The sequence below is a fragment of the Amblyomma mixtum genome, chromosome 1 (genome assembly GCF_055824585.1).
Source record: "Amblyomma mixtum isolate Tamu chromosome 1, ASM5582458v1, whole genome shotgun sequence".
Taxonomy (NCBI): domain Eukaryota; kingdom Metazoa; phylum Arthropoda; class Arachnida; order Ixodida; family Ixodidae; genus Amblyomma; species Amblyomma mixtum.
This window is the reverse complement of record NC_143012.1, coordinates 28629621-28648423: the sequence shown is the minus strand read 5'-3', so window position 1 is coordinate 28648423 and position 18803 is coordinate 28629621. Positions and strand designations below refer to the sequence as shown.

General features: G+C 44.5%; 1 protein-coding gene across 3 annotated transcripts; it reads left to right on the top strand.

Moving 5' to 3' along the window:
• The first annotated feature begins 4 nt into the window (after window positions 1–4).
• LOC149365880 (neutral amino acid transporter 9-like) lies at window positions 5–16650 on the top strand. 3 transcript variants are annotated; one of them, XM_089546988.1, is made up of 15 exons: window positions 5–415; window positions 2073–2199; window positions 4311–4399; window positions 4458–4521; window positions 5223–5316; window positions 6176–6343; window positions 6835–6873; window positions 7342–7542; window positions 8505–8609; window positions 8699–8805; window positions 10113–10217; window positions 10293–10441; window positions 10856–10945; window positions 13183–13384; window positions 15614–16650. In XM_089546988.1, the coding sequence occupies exons 1-14, from the start codon at window positions 294–296 to the stop codon at window positions 13358–13360; spliced, it is 1638 nt and encodes a 545-aa protein (XP_089403114.1). In that variant the 5' UTR covers window positions 5–293; the 3' UTR covers window positions 13361–13384; window positions 15614–16650. The 3 variants fall into 3 exon arrangements, with proteins under 3 accessions (XP_089403114.1, XP_089403109.1, XP_089403120.1); XM_089546983.1 differs by having other exon boundaries at window positions 13183–16650; XM_089546994.1 differs by lacking the exon at window positions 10856–10945 and having other exon boundaries at window positions 13183–16650.
• Window positions 16651–18803: the final 2153 nt, after the last annotated feature.

Here is an 18803-nt window from a genome sequence, read left to right as displayed (position 1 = left end):
TGTCTATCTTAACATTGTCGTCATTGTGACGCCAGTTTAGACAGCGCTACCTGAAACTTCTGTTTGTGCTTTCGCTTTTCTTGTATCAGCTCTTATCTTGAAATGTTGCGCTATCAACTTACGCTTCAGCTCATCTCACTTTCCCTCGGATCTCGTTTCTCTTAGAATGAGACGCTCACTGAGCGGGAGGCGTATGAATCAATCCGTCTCTCCGCAGCGCGCCATGTCGCTCCGCTCGTGCAGATCGCCGTGCTCCCTTCGTTTTTGAGTGCTGTCCAGTGTCCGAAAACCCCATGGAGCCGAATGAGAAGTCCCCGCTGTTGTCCAGTGCTATCAACCAGAATGAAAACGACACGACGCGCAGTGAACGCAGCTCGGCAGCTGTCAGCGAAAGTTTTTCAAGCCATTCCTCCAGGTCAGCTCTCGCACGCTTATTGATGTGCTGTGTGTGTGACGCCTACCGAGTTTCGGTTGCCCCACGTGTGCTCATCAATGCAGTCGCAGTGATCGCGCGACAAACGCTTTAATAATGCTATCAGCTTTGTTGCGCAATATGCACCACCGTTACGCGTTGCGCGCGCGCTAAACTGGCGGTTGCGGTGGTTTCAGAAGTGCGTTCTCCGGTTTTCACTTTTTTTGTTTTTGTTGAGTGTGAGTGCGGGGGGAGGTATAACCGCCCCCTTGAACAATGGTAAGACACCGCATGATGTAGATGCATTCGCGCACCAGATGACAACAGCTTTTACAGACACATGCGTAATTCGCACGACGCGTATTGTAAAATGAGAATCTTACCAGATGCCCTCTTGCAGTACTGCATGCAGTAGTCGGGAATTGTGCAAACAATGTAATATATAGTAACGTTAAACACCACTTTAAAAGGTTTTAACAGGTATACACACAAACCTGTGAGTGGTATCGTACCGGCTTTGTAGATTATAGATATGCATCCGATAAGAACATGCCTGTGTTGCTGCCTGGAAAATAACTGACCAAAGAGCCTTGTGGTCAGACACGTGTTATCTCCAGGATCAGTGTGTGCCAGATCTTTGACGTGCTATCATGCACATTGTGTCAAGTGTCCTTTCTCTGCGCAATGTCCTAGCTGGTAGCACGGCACAGTTGGAGAACGGGGAATTCCGCATAATTTTTTTGGTGTAATGGCCTTACATGCCGGAGCTCTAGAACTGAAAAGGGATGTTGATGTGGCATGCGTGTCTGAAATGACACTAAAAAGAGATGAGGCCTCGGTAAAGTTATTTCTGCGTTTGCCCCACCAGCCATGCACAAAGCGGTTGTGTTAAGTAGGTTACTGAAGTGTAGTCGTAACAAAATGTTACAATAGATATATATATATCTTCATTGTAATATCTAGTGCACACTTTGGGGCAGCAAAATGGATTTTATATGTATGCTAAATAAGCTGAAACATCGTAAAATCTACTACACAGTAGCTTTGAATCAACTGCATGTAACTGAAAGCTGAATGATTTATGCTGCATACTGTTCATTTTGCTTACAGTGCCAAAAAGACGGCACAAAAGACTAAGGTAAAGACTAACCAGCACTGAAGTCTTAGAGCCCAGTGAACTAGAAGTAACATTTCTTATTTTAATGTTATTTCTAGTTCACTGGGCTCTAGCGGAAGGATTGAGCTGTCGTTCTTCTCTTTGCCTGTTTTCTTACATATTCATTTACTGCTTGCTCATGTTGGCTCTTGCAGCTTACAATAAGTCGCAAAGAAAGCTGCTGGTTGCTAGTCTTTAACTTGCCCCTTTCAATGTTCTCGATTGGAGAAAAGAGACAAAGGAAGCTTTTCTTTTTTAATTTAGTGAAATTTCAAAAATGTATATGAGCTACTCTGTGCAGAGTAGTTTTAAGGAGAATCGGCCCCTTTTTATTCTATTCCTTACATAAATGACATCAACTTGTGTTTACTGGGCATGCAGTCTGGTGCCTCTCATGTGTTTTGGGGTTGTCATCTTTGCGGCATTTTTGCGTTATAAACATGCCACGCAGAACAGCAAGCACTTCCCACTGCATGCTGTAACTGGTGCTGTTCTCCTTTCTAGGAAACCATTCCACTACCCTGTCGGTGATCAGGGACACATAGTACCAGACTCAGATGCAAACATTGCAGCAACGTACAGCAGGTACCGCTACTACAACAAGCTGGTGGATCCATCTCTGCAAATACTGGTACTTACTCTGCACCAGTCTGGTAGCGCTGTATCGGTAACCGGGTTACATATAGTGCTGTTCTGCTATAATTTGAAGAGCGTTAGCTCTTACTCATCACATTTCGAGATTGCATGGGGTCTGCTACCACCCTGAGATCACAGCGCCATCTGTGGTATCAACTAGAAAACAGCACATCTCGCATTGAGACTAGTAGCGCCATCTACAATAGCATTGTAGAAACATCCACCTGCCACGTGCCAATGATGACGTCACGGTCTAATATGGTGGATAGAGGTGGAACTATGTGAGTATGACATCAGGGGACGAAATGTAAAAGTAGCCTAATCACGTTGCAGTACATCACATGGACGATAGATGGCTCTACCGAACAGCTAACGCTCATTATTTCAATGTCTTCGAGACGGTGGCGGCATTTTTTCTCAAGAGAGAATGAACTATGACAGCTATGACATGTGCTGCTTTAGAGGTAGCTAGTCAGAGTTATTATGCAGTGAATAATTTATCCTCTCCTGTCACTTATGCATTGCAGTAAAGGGTAATAAGCGATGCAGCATGTAAAGCAGTTTAAAAGCAACTATAGTGCTCTCTTTTCAGTGGCTTTGCTTTTGCAGTGTGCTGTTGCTGGAATCTTGGTAGCTCCCAACATAGCTTTACAAATTCCACGTATTCTCATGGAGACAATAACATTGCAGCCAGCATTCCTATTTTTTGATGGTTAAAAACTTTGTCGTTAGGCATAGAATACACTAAGCTAATTCGTCAACAAAGTGCACAAGAATAGCACACACTGATGGGAGTGAACTTGTTGCAGTACTGTCTGCCGGCTGACAGGTTTGTTGTGCCAGTCAGATTACATGCATACAAACGTCATAATAGTAAGCACAAGACACACATTGAAGGGTCAGATAACAATACACAGAAAGAAGAGCTTCTAAAGATGCCATCTGCCATGAACTTTCACTTTTGTTGTGCAACAAAAGTGAAGGCATGTACTGGCTCATGAAAAGGCTCTTTGATTCATGGTGAATATCTTCGAAACTTCTCAGGCTTGCTCATCATGGTTCTATCTAATGGTGTGTCCCATTTCAAAAACTGGAATCGTGCAAGCAACATTATTCATTTTATTTTATTTTATTTCAGATACTGTCAGTCCCATTGGGATTTTTACAGGATGGGCACATAGTAAGGTACAAATCGAATACAAATGGAATGGTATACATTAAAAACACTGTTATTTGCAAGTAATTACATGAGTATAGGAAAAAAACACAGATAACAGAAAATAAAGCACATAACGAAAGAGCATTTTTCACAGAAAAGGGTGCAATTTTATACATTGTAAGTAATATGTTCATACAGATGCTGTTATATGCAGTGATACGAGTGGTCTGTTGTACTTGTATAATTATGATTTAATTATCTGTTTAATTATCGCGCAACTGTTCTTCTACCAGAGTTACAAATTTCTGCAAAGATGTATTAGTAGTGCTAGAGGGGTTCAAACTATTTCATTCTTTTCTGGCAAGCGGGAAAAATGAATATCTGAAACAGTTGGTTCGGAATGTGTACTCTCTAAGGGTTAATGGGTGCTTATGCCAGGATGGTCTGGATTCATCTGCAGATATATATAACGAAGTATCTATGTTTAATGTGTCGTGAACTAATTGGAACAATAATTTTAGTCGTGCTAGTCTGGCGCGTTTCTGTAAAGTAAGAATACATGCTTGATTTAGTAGTTGTCTGTGACATTGGCTAAGGGAGGTTAGGGGAGATTGCCAAGGAGAAAGAGGCTCCAAAAATGAGTTGAGTGCTTTCATTCTAAGTGCAAAAGGATAGCTGTGTAGGAAACGAACTTGGTTTCTTGAAGTATTATTTTGCTGTGGTCAGTAATTCAACTCAGTAATTCAAGTCCTGGGCCAGCCTGCTTCTGAAAAATCTGGTTGTTTCCCAGCATGAATATGTTAATTCGTTTGGGAGGATTTTGTGAACATGAAACTGTTCCGTAATGAATAAGTTGACATAATGAAACTGTCAGATACATTAGTTTTCTTTCTTTTTTCCTGCCACACCACATCCACAACGGCGTGGCACTTTCTTCTCTTATGCAGTGCATACCTGACCATGTTCTGCCAGCGTATGTCTCCTTGCCGTTCTTCAAACCGTCGCCAGACGGGGAACAGAGCAGCTTTGTCACAATGTAAGTTGTCCTAACATGTGTGCCGGGGTAAGCAGTGTTAACAGTGACCTCCTTTCAGATTTGCCATCTGGAACACCATGATGGGCACCTCTCTGCTCAGCATGCCATGGGCCATCTCTCAGGTAAACTTTCTGGCCGCGATTAGCTGAACTGCAGCTCCGGCTAACTGCATAGTGCATAAGAGTGAACAGTTTGCTGTTGGCACTGTATTCTGCTTGTACGTGGAATTCTGGATGCCCAGTAGCCCAAGGAGTGAAGACACCTATTTTTTGCTTGCGTGTTTTCTTCTTTGTAATGATGAGTTAGACATTAGTATACATGGATTACCCCGTGGTATTCCCGTAAGACTGCTAAGCAATTTGTAATTGAACTTCTTCTCTCATGCTCTTTCGGTTTCAACAGCCGAACAATAGCTCCGTCGTTAAAGGTTAATTTAGGTCACATGAGGCGTGGGAAAAACAGTGGTAGTAGCTGTTGCCTCATTTTAATAAACTACAGCATTTAAGCTAGCCTGCTTCAAGAGCCAGAATGACGACAAATGACGTATTAGCAGTTATATATTGAATTTTTTTTTTTCATGCCTCGCACGACGTAAACCAACGTTTGATGTCATAGCCATCATTCAGTTGATGAAATGGAAACCAAAACAGTATAAGAGAAGAAATACGATTATAAATTGTTAAGGAGTTATAGGCAAATACCACAGGGTAATCCAAGTATACTTGCTACCAAACTTAGCAATGACATTTGCAACGAAACACATGGCCATGCTGGTTTACACTATCACTTGCAGCTCATTTGGGAGGATGGTTTTTGTTTGCAGGCTGGATTTGCGGGAGGCATCGTGCTTGTCCTGTGCATTGGACTCCTCTGCCTATACACAGCATATCGTGTCTTGAGCAGTCCAAGTCTAACAGGTTAGTCCACGTCTTGTGCTGTGATTATAATCTTATCACAACCTCAATACAAGCCTCAAGCGAATACGGCTAATATAACGCCTTGTCAGCAATGCTTTCTGTTTCTCCTTTGCTCCTGTTGATTCCTCTTGATTTATTTATTGTGAATGCAACTGAAATATAAACTTGGTTCAGCTGTATTAACTTGTTTGTGCATGCCGATAATTGGAAATGGGAAAGTGAAGTGCGTCTTCTTTCTGTCCACTTTTTGTCATAGATCGATTTACCGTAACCAATTTAGTGAAGGTCTGCAAAAATTAAAGATGCTGTGTGCATGCATTGCGAAAATTTTCTTGCAGGCTCACTCTACCTGTGTGATCACGTCAAGTTGTCACAACCGCGCGTAGTGTGTTGAGAAAGCTGCAAACTTTGGGCAGCTTTGAATTTGGCTCGGGGCTGAGCAACAGAGTATGAAGAGAGCAAGAGTTCATTCCATTTTTAACCTATACAGCACCCTCTTTACAACTGACTGGCTCCAATGTACTTTTAGAAAACGTGACAATAAAGATGAAAGCATTGGTGTATGTTGAGCGTTGGCATGATTGGCATTTTAGGGTAAAAGTTTGTGATGCATGCATTGGTTTCAACTCTGTAATATTGCAGGTTAGAGTCATGGCTGTGATGATCCTAAATGTCCAAATTGAGGCTGTGTTTATGAACACACATTTGCTAACATTTAGGAAGGTGCAGACAGGAAATAATTATGCTGCAGGTCAGTAATTGAAGCAAGATGTGCGTGCACCAAGAAAGCCACACAATCTGGTCTTAATTGAAGGAAAACTGCTCGGAACTCCTCGGCATGGATGCTTTCTCTGTGCAGGTATCAAGGGAGAGCCACTGGAGTTCTCGGACGTATGTCGCCATTTTCTGGGCGAATGGGGGGAGCGGCTGGCCATAGTGTTCTCCATGATGCCCCTGCTCGGAGCCACCGTGGTCTTCTGGGTGCTCATGTCCACCTTTTTGTCCAACACCAGCGTCTTCGTATACGGTCAGTCCACTCCCTTGAGCAGAGTCTGTGTGGTGCATGTGGCAGTTCACTTCTGCTGGTGATGGTTTTTTGAAGAAATCACTATAAACGTGTACACGATGAAGGTCTTTCGAAATAGGGGATGACTGTGCTAGTTCTGCTGGTATTTACGAGATTAAGCTGCGCAAAACTCTAGCACCCAGCAAACCAAAAACCTCTGAGACGTCTAGCTAGACGTCTCTGAGAGGTTTTTGGTTTGCTGGGCAGATCTAGCAAAGTTCTACGGTGTGCTATTGGTGCTTAGGGTGGTAATAAAGTATAGCACTCAGAATTTCATACTCTCCATAAAGACTTGCTGAAATTGTATAGTTATGCTGTGTCTAGGTTGTATGACTGCACAGCATTCCTGCAGCTGCTTGTGGAAAAAAGGGATATTTTATATTTGTGCTGAAGCATCGCTTGATATGCATGGCTATTAAAACTTATGTCTGAAGCTGTTGCTCTTCTTTCAGATCACATTGCTGGGATTATTGGACCTGACGACAAAAGTGGTATGTGTGAACCTTTCTTCCAGTCTTTTTTTTCTCAGTGTCCTTTGAGAAGTTCTTCATATATGTAGTTGTATCAGGTTAAATACCGCTTTGCATTATGGCAATACTTGTGTTTTATCTTACTTTATACGTCTCATTTGACAATGAAACTGGCCACATTCTTAGCCACTGGCCAACTATGTATTGAAGGTGCTCGATTCATCTACTGTGCAGAAGGTATTAGTGCCGACTACTGCTTGTGTGTTTCGTTGGTGCTGGCAGTTTAATGTGTGCATACAATTTTTTATCTGTGTGTCTGTGAACTTGGCCTTTTGCACCCGTTTTGTTTCTTCCACAGTAGCTAGCTGGGTCCTTGACAGAAAAAGAAATTATGACAGGCCGTAAGCAGTGCACTGGATTGCCAAATGATGTGTTAGTATTCTTATTATTTCTTCCTTTCTTTTTATTTTATTTTGGTGACCACCAAAGCAAGTCTGCTGTGTGCTCAGGGCTTTGGGGAGCCCTATGAATTCGGGCAGTCGCTATTCTCAAACACGTCGAACACCACAAACGACCCAATTCTCGACGTTTTGGAGAGCAAGTACACGATGCCCGTTGTCCTGGTGTTCCTGCTGTTTCCAGTCATCAACCTGAAATCTCCGTCATTCTTCTTCAAGTTTACCTCGCTTGGTGAGTGCGCTTAGGCAATTCATTGCCTCCTCTGTTTCAGTGCAAGCGGCATTGCTCACTTCACAATAGACAGATGCCACAGTTTGTTCATTGGTGGCAATGTAGGGCTATGTTCTTTATAAAGAGTTGCCTCAGAGAGGAAAAAAGAGTGCCAGAATTTATTTGCCGATTTCCTGCGGTGGTATGTTGCATGTGTGGAGCAGGCATGAAGGCTAGGAAATAAAGGACAGTAAAAAAGAAATAGGAGAGGACTTTTGTTCCAGAACTGCCTCGCCTGGCTAGCATTGATAATTAGTGCTGGACAATGAATGACACTTTCCATCGTTAGGTTGAAAATGATGTTGGCGGTGCAGAATGAATGGGAAGCATTCTTAATATGATGCTACCTTGTTTGGCTTTGTGCCAAGCTGTGTTTATGTTGCACGAATTGCACGAATGGCGTCTACCGTTACATTCATAGGCATCATACAGCAACGCATGCAATATTCAGCCAGAGCATGCACGGCATGTTAATCAACAAAGCAACATTGTTGCATTGTTCCATCAGTAATCTACCTGTGCATGTCATACTGATGTCATCGCATACATAATTGCTGCCTGCAGCAACTGCAGGCAGTGCCATGGGCAACAAGAGGACATCATAATAAACATTTAGCTATAATCATCAACTCATACTCTGAATAATTATTTTTCTCTTAAGCATGCGGGCCACGCCAGCCTGCATGGCTATCAGGAGTGTGCCAGGGAAAATTGGTTGACGTCCTATACTGCTGACTCAGTAACCAGCTTCACACACTAAATATTTTTACTCTTTTCGATACTTGTTTGGTTTGGTCTAATGTTGCTGTTAAGTTGTTTCCTGGATCATTTTAGATTGGTATTGGGCATCCATATCACACTGAACTTGTTTAATTAGCTTAGTATTTTGTGTCACCTGACACCTGATGCTGTCTCTTCTGCAGGCACCATATCTGTGTTCTACTTGTTGATCTACATTTTTGTCAAGGCTGCATCCTGGGGTGTCAACATCAATTTCGTAGACAAGACAAACCTCTTCTACACCCCATGTAAGCATTCGCTCTAATATACCTTTCTTTGTAGTGGTGTCGCTTTGTGACTGGGCTGTTCCTGAGAGTTATCGGTGCCTGTGTTCCAGTGTTCAGGACCACATTTCCAGCGCTGACTGGGGTACTGTGCCTTTCTTTCTTCATCCACAACGCCGTCATCTCCATGATGCGCAACCAGAAGAGGCCAGAAAACAATGTGAGCACATGTTACTGTCAGTATTGTGACGATCAAGTAGCGCTTAAAGTCAGAGGTGTCTCCGGGGGTCTCAGGCCCCCCCACCCCCCCTTCCCGATATTAGCATGAGATCTGAGGCCCCCATGCTAAATTGTAGGAACTGCATGAATCCGAAGCAAGTGACCATTTTTTATTCTTCTTCTCAGTGGTGGTCTAATAAGAGAGTAATTACTCATTAGCATCCACCCAAGCGCAGCCATACGGCTACAAAGGAAAACTATACAGGTTTCTCAGAAACTTCGTAGTTAAAGAAAAATTCGTCCTGGTCCGGGGTTCGAACCCGGGACCACCGCTTCACCGGAGCAGTCGCTCTACCAACTGAGCTAACCGGAACGGCAAGCTTATGGTAGGGCGAGAGCGAATTGATCAATAACTCGAAGTGGGAACAGTGTTGGTCAAATGTTTAGGGGAATCCCCCAAGGTGGAGTAAATTTCTAATAAGGGAGTAATTACTCATTGGCATCCACCCAAGCGCAGCCATACGGCTACAAAGGAAAGCTATACAGCTTTCTCAGAAACTTCGTAGTTAAAGAAAAATTCGTCCTGGTCCGGGGTTCGAACCCGGGACCACCGCTTCACCGGAGCACCGGAGGAGTTCCGACCATCAGTGGTGGTCGGAACATTTCTGCTCTATCGTTTCAAAAATTTCGCTTTGATATTTAGTAAGAATCATTGAGATGTTTATAAAACCCCCGAGACAGAAAAAAATACAAAGTTGGCAGCACTACGTGAAGGGTGGAAGAAAAAGGGAAATACATGCCCTCAAACCACGAGTCAGTCCATAGCTGGCTGCTCTACGCAACAATAGTGAGTACTCTGGCAGATTGTGGAGATCCTTTGTTTCAGGTTTCAGGGTCGTTTGTTGAGGTTTCGCTTGTTGATGACCTTGGGGCCACACGGTGCGCCTAAGGGTCCGAACTACGCAGCAGGGTCTCCCAGGTTTCTTTAGAACCAATATTTAGCACCCTTCCAAGAGAATTTGGGCATTCCCAGATTATAAGGTCGAGGAACCCTCTCAACCCACAGTGTGTACAGACAGCCACGAACATATGGAAAGGAAAATTTTTCTTTGACTTAAGATAGCTACAAAGCTGCTGTCTTTTTTTTTATTGGAATTTCAAATGTCGCCTCAACATTGCCAACGACTGCAAGTTAAAATCATGTCTACATGCCTAATGTTGGTTTAAATGTACACACAGGTGTAGAGCTAAGAGTGAAGTTTCCCTTATCAGTTCTCTTTTTTTTTTGTGTATGTGTGCATTCTGTAGAAGAGAGACCTGTCCATAGCGTTTGGCCTCGTCATAACCACGTACCTGCTCGTAGCCGTCCCGTTCTACATCAGTTTCCCGCTGGCAAAGAGCTGCATTGAAGACGTAAGTATTGCTTGTCTTTCCATGGCCTCGGGCCTGTTGGAATGTTCGCCCATTATCTTATCTTCTCCCCCACAGAATCTGCTCAACAACTTCGCCAACCATGACGTGATGGCTTTTGTCACAAGAATATTTCTCCTGGTACAGTACATAACCCTGTTTCCCATGATCACGTACCTGCTGAGAGTGCAGTTTATGCACTGGGTCTACCGTGTTGTCTACCCAGGGTTCGTATACAAGTCTATGCCCACTTTGCCTATAGTAATTTAATTAATATTTTCATAGTGAGCGCACTTTTTGCTAAGAAAAGTTGTGAAATTAAAAATTTGGGGAATCTGTTAGCAAAAATTTGTTTTGACCAACAAAATAACAGATGTGTTCATTGTGCTACTGTGTCTGTTATGAGTGTACAAACATTGTACTATCGATAGCACTTAAGTGATCTGTGCTTTTTGGTGAGGCACGGAATGTTTGGAGGCGCCAAGGAATTGGCAGTGAAGGCAGGTTCTATTTATGTCTTGGTTTGTTTCCTTACATTGGCATGCATATTAACGAGTCACTTGCGTACTCAAGGAACAGGATGTATGCCAAGAGCCATCACAATTAGTGAATATTCTCATTAACTGTCTTGTTGTTTCCAGGCTGAAACAAGTGGTTGCTGTCAATGCAGTGGTGGTGACCATGTGTGTTCTCTTTGCCATATTTTTGCCTCAGATAGGCACCATTTTGAGGTAAGCTGTGTGCCTCTGAATTGTGCCTCAACTTGCATTATGGTTGGGACAGTAATGGTCAAATCGTTAGGATGTAGTGCTGGTTCTTAAAAAAGCTGCTGGATCTACTGTTTGGTTGCAGAAGAGTTGCTGACTTACGTATGAGTGCTTATCAGGACAGGCCTGTAACCGTGACTGAAAAGAAAGCACGTCATGATAAAAAAGTTACCAACTAACCGCTACCACCGGTAATTTATAGTACAATAGCATAAAGAGCTTGTAGACTGATTTGGCAACATCCAGTGTCACACTTGGGTACTGAATGCATATATGGCCTGTGTGTCGGAGTGGATCATGTCACGTGACCAGACATATGGCATGGTCATGCGTAGGCATGGTCTTGACTCAGCAAAAAGACTGAGTAAGCGTGATGTCACCCAACTGGAAGTGATGTTACCAAACAGGGAGTGACTACCAGAAGTGTTTCGTTAACATGTCATCTTGGGTGACATGATGTCTACGTAACACTAAGTAAATGCTAAATCGTGCTAAGCGATGTTCAGGAGATCATTATGCTGTCGCAAACCGGGCTGGGCATGGCCTATGTGTCTGCTAAGGTTTTTTATTGAGAAATCATACAGAGCTGACAAAGGCATGATGGCCAAATCGTATTTGAAAAGTATACTCATCCGCTTGTACATATACTCATCATCAGCATGTGCATAATTCAGACTTCAAATGAATAAAAAATGGTGGTCTCCAATTAGGCGAAAACTGCATGGTAACAAGGATTTGTTGGAATGTCATCAGATGCTTTGCCACGTAAAAATTACTGGGGATGTCTAAGCAGAACAGCTCTTCAGTTGTGATGGCGCCACCTCCAAATGGCGGCAGCGCATGTGAGGAGGGTTCACCACACCAGCAACAAATAGCATGTGACGAGCACACAGTTTCGGTGCACTGGAAGAATGAAAGAACCATGCAGACGGAAACAAGGGAACGCGCACAGCTGATAGCAGCGGTGAAGCTGGCAAAGCTCAGAAAACGAAACTACATGGCCGGATTACTTGGTGTATTACAGAGGCATTCTAATTATCATCACACCTGCCATTTCACGCGCTCACATCAGTTGGCGCTTGGCCGACAGTGGAGGCTTGTGAAATGATATTTGGACGATCAGTTGCCGTGCCGGCCTTGGCTTGATACTGCCTTCCTTTGGGAGCCTGTCTGAAATTACCATTGCGAGCCCAGCAGTATCTAAATTGACGAGCATTAGACACCATAGATTTATTTGGGTGCTGGACGGGCCCACGCCAGCAATCGGAATATTCCGGATTATTGGGGGTCGAAATAATGAGGCTTTACTGTAGCCGTGACAAAATCTTGAGCATGGCGATGCTGTGACTCCAAATTTCGTGCTGTTAAATTTGCCTACCTTCTGAACAGAAGTACATCAATGTGCTTTAATTGTAAACTGCCAGCCAAGCAGTCTAACTTAGGAAGAATGTTGATGTAGCTAAAGGTTTAGCTGCCTATTTGCTGAAGAAATAACTGCCGATGGGGCATAAAACAATGTGGGAATCAAGAAGCCTGATGGTTATCGCCTACTGTATTTGACTGCTAGATGCACAAAGTAGCACTTAGAAAACAGGTAACTGTCTACGTGAAGTGCCCTGGTTACTAGCACAACGAATTTACAAATGGGTGAATTCGTTATCATTATCAGTAACAGCCTTGCTATGCCCACTGCAGAGTAAAGGCTTCTCCCATATCTTTCCAATTAACCTGGTCCTATGCCAGGTTAATTGGAGAGATATGGGAGAGGCGTTTACAATACGATAATTATTGTTTTTTACTTTGATGCTAAAAAGGTTTGAAATTATATATTAAGAATGGAGATGTGAGCTGTGGAAAGGAAAATGTGTAACGTTAAGAAGTGGGAACAAGAGGTGAGGGAGCAAAGATGAGTTGAAGATATCCCAGCTCAAATGAAGAGGATGGACACGGGCAGGGCATTTAATGCAGATAGCAGATTACCAACGTTTCTTAGGGATAACAGAGTGGATTCCAAGAGAAGGCAAGCGTAGAAGCGCATTGGCTCAGGAAAGGGTTAATTGATGGTTAGAAGGAGAGGCCTTTATTCTGCGGGTGGGCGTAGTTGAGCTAAAGATCATAAGCCTGATAATTTGCTTCACGTGTTTGACTCAGCCGTTCTATGATCTAAGCTGGTGAACTTCCTTCTTTCCCATTCCCTTCAGGTACTGTGGTGCTCTGTCTGGACTGGTGTACATATTCTCTCTGCCGTGCATCATATACATGGTCGCCCTGCGGCAACGCTACAAGCTGACCACCGGCATCATCCTAGTGCACAGTTTCATTGTGGTACTGGGCGTTGCCAACTTCGTCTCCCAGTTCCTGCTACAATACTTCGAGTAGGGTGCCCACTGAAATCCCGTCTAGGTACAGTTTTTTTAATGGCCTTGAACACTGTGCATACTATGTGATAACTAGTTGCTCCATGGACTGGTCTTAACTGAGCTTGTTTAGTGTTTTATGATCTAGGTTTCGTACAAAAAAAAAAAAGCATTGAAAGGGAAAGGCACTCCTGTGGATGCCGCCAATGGACCCTTTCACAAGACGGTCAGACTCTGACACAGGCAATGCCTCTGTGAAGGCACATTCAGCTGGCCTGCTGTATTGTGTACAATGACAAGCTCACCATTGTTTCATCGGGAAAAATTTAGCCCTGTAAAGACACCGGTATGGATGTTTGTTAGGACAGGTGCTAACTTTCAGCCGGTTTATCGCTGGCTATGGCCAGTAAGTATACACTACTGGCACGTTTCTTGCTGCATCCTTTTATGCTTTGTGTGCGTGTGAGTGTGAAATAAGTAGGCACAGACCCCATAAGCTTCCACGAGGCAGAAAAAGACTAGAAGTACAACCAGGTATCTTATCGAATCGTGCATTACGTCCAGTCTCGCATGATATTTTTTTTGTGAGCATTGATTGAACTTTGGAGAGTGTTTTTATGACTTCAATGTATTTAAGGTCTTGAAATGCGTTGATGTTTTAATGATTTTTTTCAAAGCAAAATAAGGTTCTTCACCTTTGACGACTATGTAGAGATTTAGAACCTTCATCTTTTAAAGGCTTTTCGATATATCAGTGCTTTTATGACATGGTCTTATTTTTGTTAAACTGTTGCCGTGCTTCGAAACTTTCAAGAATATTTTTGAAGAAAGTTGAGTTTTATCTTTTTAAGACTGTGCAGGTAAGGTTTTAACCGCTCTTCAGCAACATGGGAAGGGAATGTACTGAATGCATGAGCTGGTGCTGCACAGTTTTTAGACCTCTGTTAATAGTGATATAAGAATTAAGCACACAGTAAAGAACCCCCACGTGGTTTAAATCAGTCTGGAGGCCTCTGCTGCGTTAAGCCCCACATGCCATACCATGCCGTACACCATTTCAGGTAATGACTTCGCCTCACAGTCTACAATTGCTGGAATCATGCCACTCCTGTTAGAGCAGTCTATACTTGTGGACCACGACATGCAGTTGCTGTAAGCTAGCTTGTAAATTAAGAGCCACTCTTGCCCAGCCTTCTACCTCTTGCTGTCTTTCTTACACTACAATGCTCCTTTGCAGTCTGTACAAACTAGTCCTGCAGCAAGCTCTAATGTTTTGTCCGCATTACCGCATTTGTTCTGCAAGCAAGGAGGACAGTAGCTGGACCAGCCTGCCGCTAGTGCTATCCTGTGCTCTGTGTGCATGTACTGCAGGCTATTGATTGCCTACACAGTACTGCGTATGACTGAGCTAGGTTGCAACAGAGCACAAGAAAATACTCATAACAAAAGAAATAATGGTTGCAGTGGCTTCAAGAGTCATTAGCAATGCAACGCCCTTCAGAGTTTCTCATCGCTTGTGCCAGCACTCTCTCAGGGCCCGTTTGCGGTGCTTTGGCAGCAGGTGTCTGCACATTTTACACCCGTAAACCTGCAGCAGGATATAATTAGTGGAACAAAACATGTTTGTGGTCTAGTTGGTAATGCATATGCCAAGTTCTTAAGATCCAAGCTCAAGAGCGCCAAGGGGAAAGATTCCTTCCACTTCACATAGAAACTCCAGATGATCTTGGGGGCAGTGTGTGTTTGCAGTGTGGTACCATTGGCTGACCATTGCAGCTGAGATCAGGTGTGCGCTTATCCTTGTCTTCAGCGCAGCTTTGGTGATGCTGACACCACTGCTACAAGATTGCCACGTAATCTCATGCGGCACTTGAGATATTGTACAATGGGCTCCTGTGTCTGCCCTCTTAGCGCAGTGTTATTAGAAAGTGTTTGCCCTCTCGGCATGCCTGAGAGCTATCCTTTTCTCGTATTTATTTAATTTTTGAAAGTTTTCTTAATTGCATTGTCTGAAGAGTCTAGCAGTGTCATTGCTCAAACTGAACATTGGCTATGAAAACCTGTTGCATGGCTAGTTTCAGAATGTCAGAATGACTGTGTGGTCATATCGAGCAAGATGTCATAAATTGCACACTAGTCGTGGTACATCAGAAGTCCTTTCACACCCTTTCCTGCACTCTGTCTGATTTTACAATGACGCTTTTGAATGTTTGATTGTTCCAGTATTCTGTCATATGTCATCCGTCGCATGCACATACATGCACATACATTACAGCATTGTCCAATTGTCATGGCTGAGCACATGATGCAGCTATGCTGGAGGTGAATCCAGAACTTCCACTTTCCATGACTGTAAGGCATGACAGCCAAGGTACAAGTACGAGCCATTTCGTCGTCAATTTTTTTTTTTTTCTACAATGTAAATTTCGTCCTGAAGAGATTAAGTGCCTTGCGCCTATTTAAAGGAGTGCTTAGGCTGCCGGTTGGCGTCATGTGGCACTGCTCCAGTGCCTAGTATCTTGATAATGCACGGCTGCAAATATACTGTAGTGTGTGTCGAGAGTGATGCGAGTAGCAAAGTTTTAGTGTTTGTATATATGCTTGTTTTTATCACTTGTGTGATGCTCAATACTCCTGTTATTTTCCTTCATATTTTAAATTTAGGAAGGTCATTATTTTATATGTTATGAACTTTTAAGGTTTATGATACCCGGTTAGCACGACAATTGCAACTTTTGTCATATAAAAGGCTCCTAGAAGCATGCCTATATTACAGAAGACATCCACTCCGGCCATAACTGAGCTTTTGTACCGGTCATTTAGGTCGCCTTTTACAGTGTTATCTCGACCGGTGGGAGGTGGTGTTATTGTAAATATAATGCAGTGCTTCTGTTTTGCTGCATGCTTATTGTGTGGGTGTATGTTCACCATTCTCGGGTAGCTAACTCCTCTGCAGAAGTTTTGCCTTGCACATTATACAAAGTTAATGTTACCGAGGCCACCCTTTGTTTCTTGCCGAGCTTCCTTGAGTGTTAAATGAAATTGCAGGTGAAGCCATTGGATACAGTGGGAGAAGTATCTTGTATGCTGACTGGCAGACGTGTATGCCTCCTGTTTATTGCATGAGAGTTGTGTACAAGACGTAAGCAGTGCAGCTGATTATTTTTTGCCTTTTCGTGCTTAATGTGTTGCAAACTGGCTGTCCATAAGTTGTGTTTTTATCTTTGTGTGCCACTTGGTGAAACGTAGCATCCTCAAATGCTAAGACAATGCGGCAGTTTTCTGCTCAATAAAAGGGCTGCAGTGACGGTATGTATGGCTGTTCTTGTGCAAACTCCTCGGACATTCCTAAGAATGTTGGAGGTGAAAACATTTATAAGTATTCAGAACTTAGCATATCTAGTCTTCCGGCCAGTCAAGACGGTCAGTCATCCGCTTAATAAAATTGAGTGCAGTCAGAAGTGGTCCCTGACCGATTAATTCAGCACCCAAAAATTTACATACTATTACTAGTGCTCATTGTGAGTGGCTAGCCAAACTGAAATAAAAGGTTCAGTGACTAGTTGACAGACCTCTGACAGTTCGGCAGAGTTGAGTGCAGTATGCTTTAATTACGCTCGACAGGAATTGTTGAAAATAACAGCAATATCACTTGTATTGGCGACAGAATTAACCCTAGCGGCATATTATGATAAGTGGGCAAATAAAAATATTAGCCAATAATTATGCTTCTTGATAAGGCGATTTTTGAGCGTAGCTGCTGCGGTACTAGAACCGTAGGCGACCGCATACGGAATATGCAGTGCCGAACGAAGGCTGCACTGGGTTTTAACATGGGCAGCACGCACAGAAGGTACTGCCACCAATGAGACCCAGCGCATTGAGGGGCTTTACAGCGCATGCTACTATGCCGCCATCTGTTGCGAGCGGCGCGTACCTAATTACTGATGACGTCATCGGAAAGCAGACGACGGCGCGTGCATTGGCCCGCCGCGCAACCCGCCTTCACACTACAACCGTGCCTTCCTCCTCCGGTTTCCTCCTCACGTTCTCTTCGCTATCGCCGTCTTTCATTCCCCGCTGCGCTCCGCTCGGTTACGCCGAGGCACACCGCCCAACCCGGGAACGGGCGTCTAAGAGCCGCGTTATAATAGAGCGTTCACGCTTCCTTAATGCCGCCTTTTACAGAAAAACACTATAGTACGTGAGCCACTTCCCATAAGTGGGGCTACATGGCGACGAGTAAATTACGAACAGGCATGGGCGTCCGGAGGGGGGGGGCAAGGGGGGGCGGCTGCACCCCCCTGGAAAATCACTCACTCGAACCGTGAGTGATGGCCGCACGCCAGGGGCGGTGGTGCGCTCAGTCAAAAGGGTAAAAGCAGCCCCGCATGGTCACATCTGCGAAATGCCGCGTCCGGGCGTGCGTCGTTCCGCCGTTTTCAAACCACGCCATCGTTAGCTCTACTGAAGGGCGACCTGTTCCAGACATACAGCGGCACCGGCGAGCATGTGTTTCGAGCCGCCTTGAGATGGGTGTCTGTTTCTTTGATCTAGCGACACGGAGGCAGACAGTGCACGGGGCATCTTGTTTTCGCCTATCGTTACGCCGGTCACCGATGAATTCTTAAGGAGGGAAGGTAAAATCAGCCGTGTCCACCCCCGCTTTGTCGGGCTGCTCAGGGGCAAGCGGGCGATGAGTTGGCGCCGCCGCCGCTCGCTGTCTCCTCCGATCCACGGGTAGCGCAGTTCGGTAGAAGCGCCGCTTTCAGAATCTCCGGCAAAGGGGATTAGCTGCTTTTGTTCACGGCGACGCAGTCTCCCGAGGCGCCCCCACACCAGCGTTCTTTGCGTCTTCTGCGAAAACCAGCGCCTTTGGTCAACGCAGCCCGATGGCGCCTGCCAGCTGGCTCGCCTGTCACCTCTGGCTGGGCCTCAAATCACAACAGCGCCCATGTACTGTGCGTGTCAGTGCATGGTAAAGAGACCCAGGTGGTCGACATTACCCGGAACTCTGTACTACTCCATCCCTCATAGCCTGAGTCGTTTTGGGGCTCTGAACCCCATAAAAACACAAAAACAAATTTTCCGACTGGAGTGGCGAGTGTCCCTTCCCCTCGGAAGTTGCGCGGCGTTCCTTTCACCCCCAAAGTGCGCATTCGGGGATACTGCGGCAAGTAAGCCCTTGCACGTGTGCGCGCCTCTGTGTTTGTGCTTGGGTGTTTTTAGTGGCCGGTTGTCAGCGAAGCTGAGAACAACCAAGACAGCGGACGAGAAAACGACGAGCGGAGAGCAGTGTGTGTGCGGTTGCTCGACTGTGCGGATGCGCAAGCAAGATGGAGCGAGGTGTATGAAGCTGCGAGCGTGCATTTATCTTGTAAATAAGTTTTCGTTGTATATATAGTCATCTTTTGTTTTCAACGTACGCGTTCAACAGTTTTTCCAATCAATGTGTATGATGAGTG

Bases quoted from the DNA above. Each gene is read 5' to 3' on its own strand.
- LOC149365880 (XM_089546988.1), top strand. From the start codon at position 294: ATGGAGCCGAATGAGAAGTCCCCGCTGTTGTCCAGTGCTATCAACCAG. The intron at 4,400-4,457 runs GTAAGTTGTCCT...ACCTCCTTTCAG, and splicing joins CAGAGCAGCTTTGTCACAAT to ATTTGCCATCTGGAACACCA. The intron at 10,442-10,855 runs GTTCGTATACAA...TGTTGTTTCCAG, and splicing joins TACCGTGTTGTCTACCCAGG to GCTGAAACAAGTGGTTGCTG.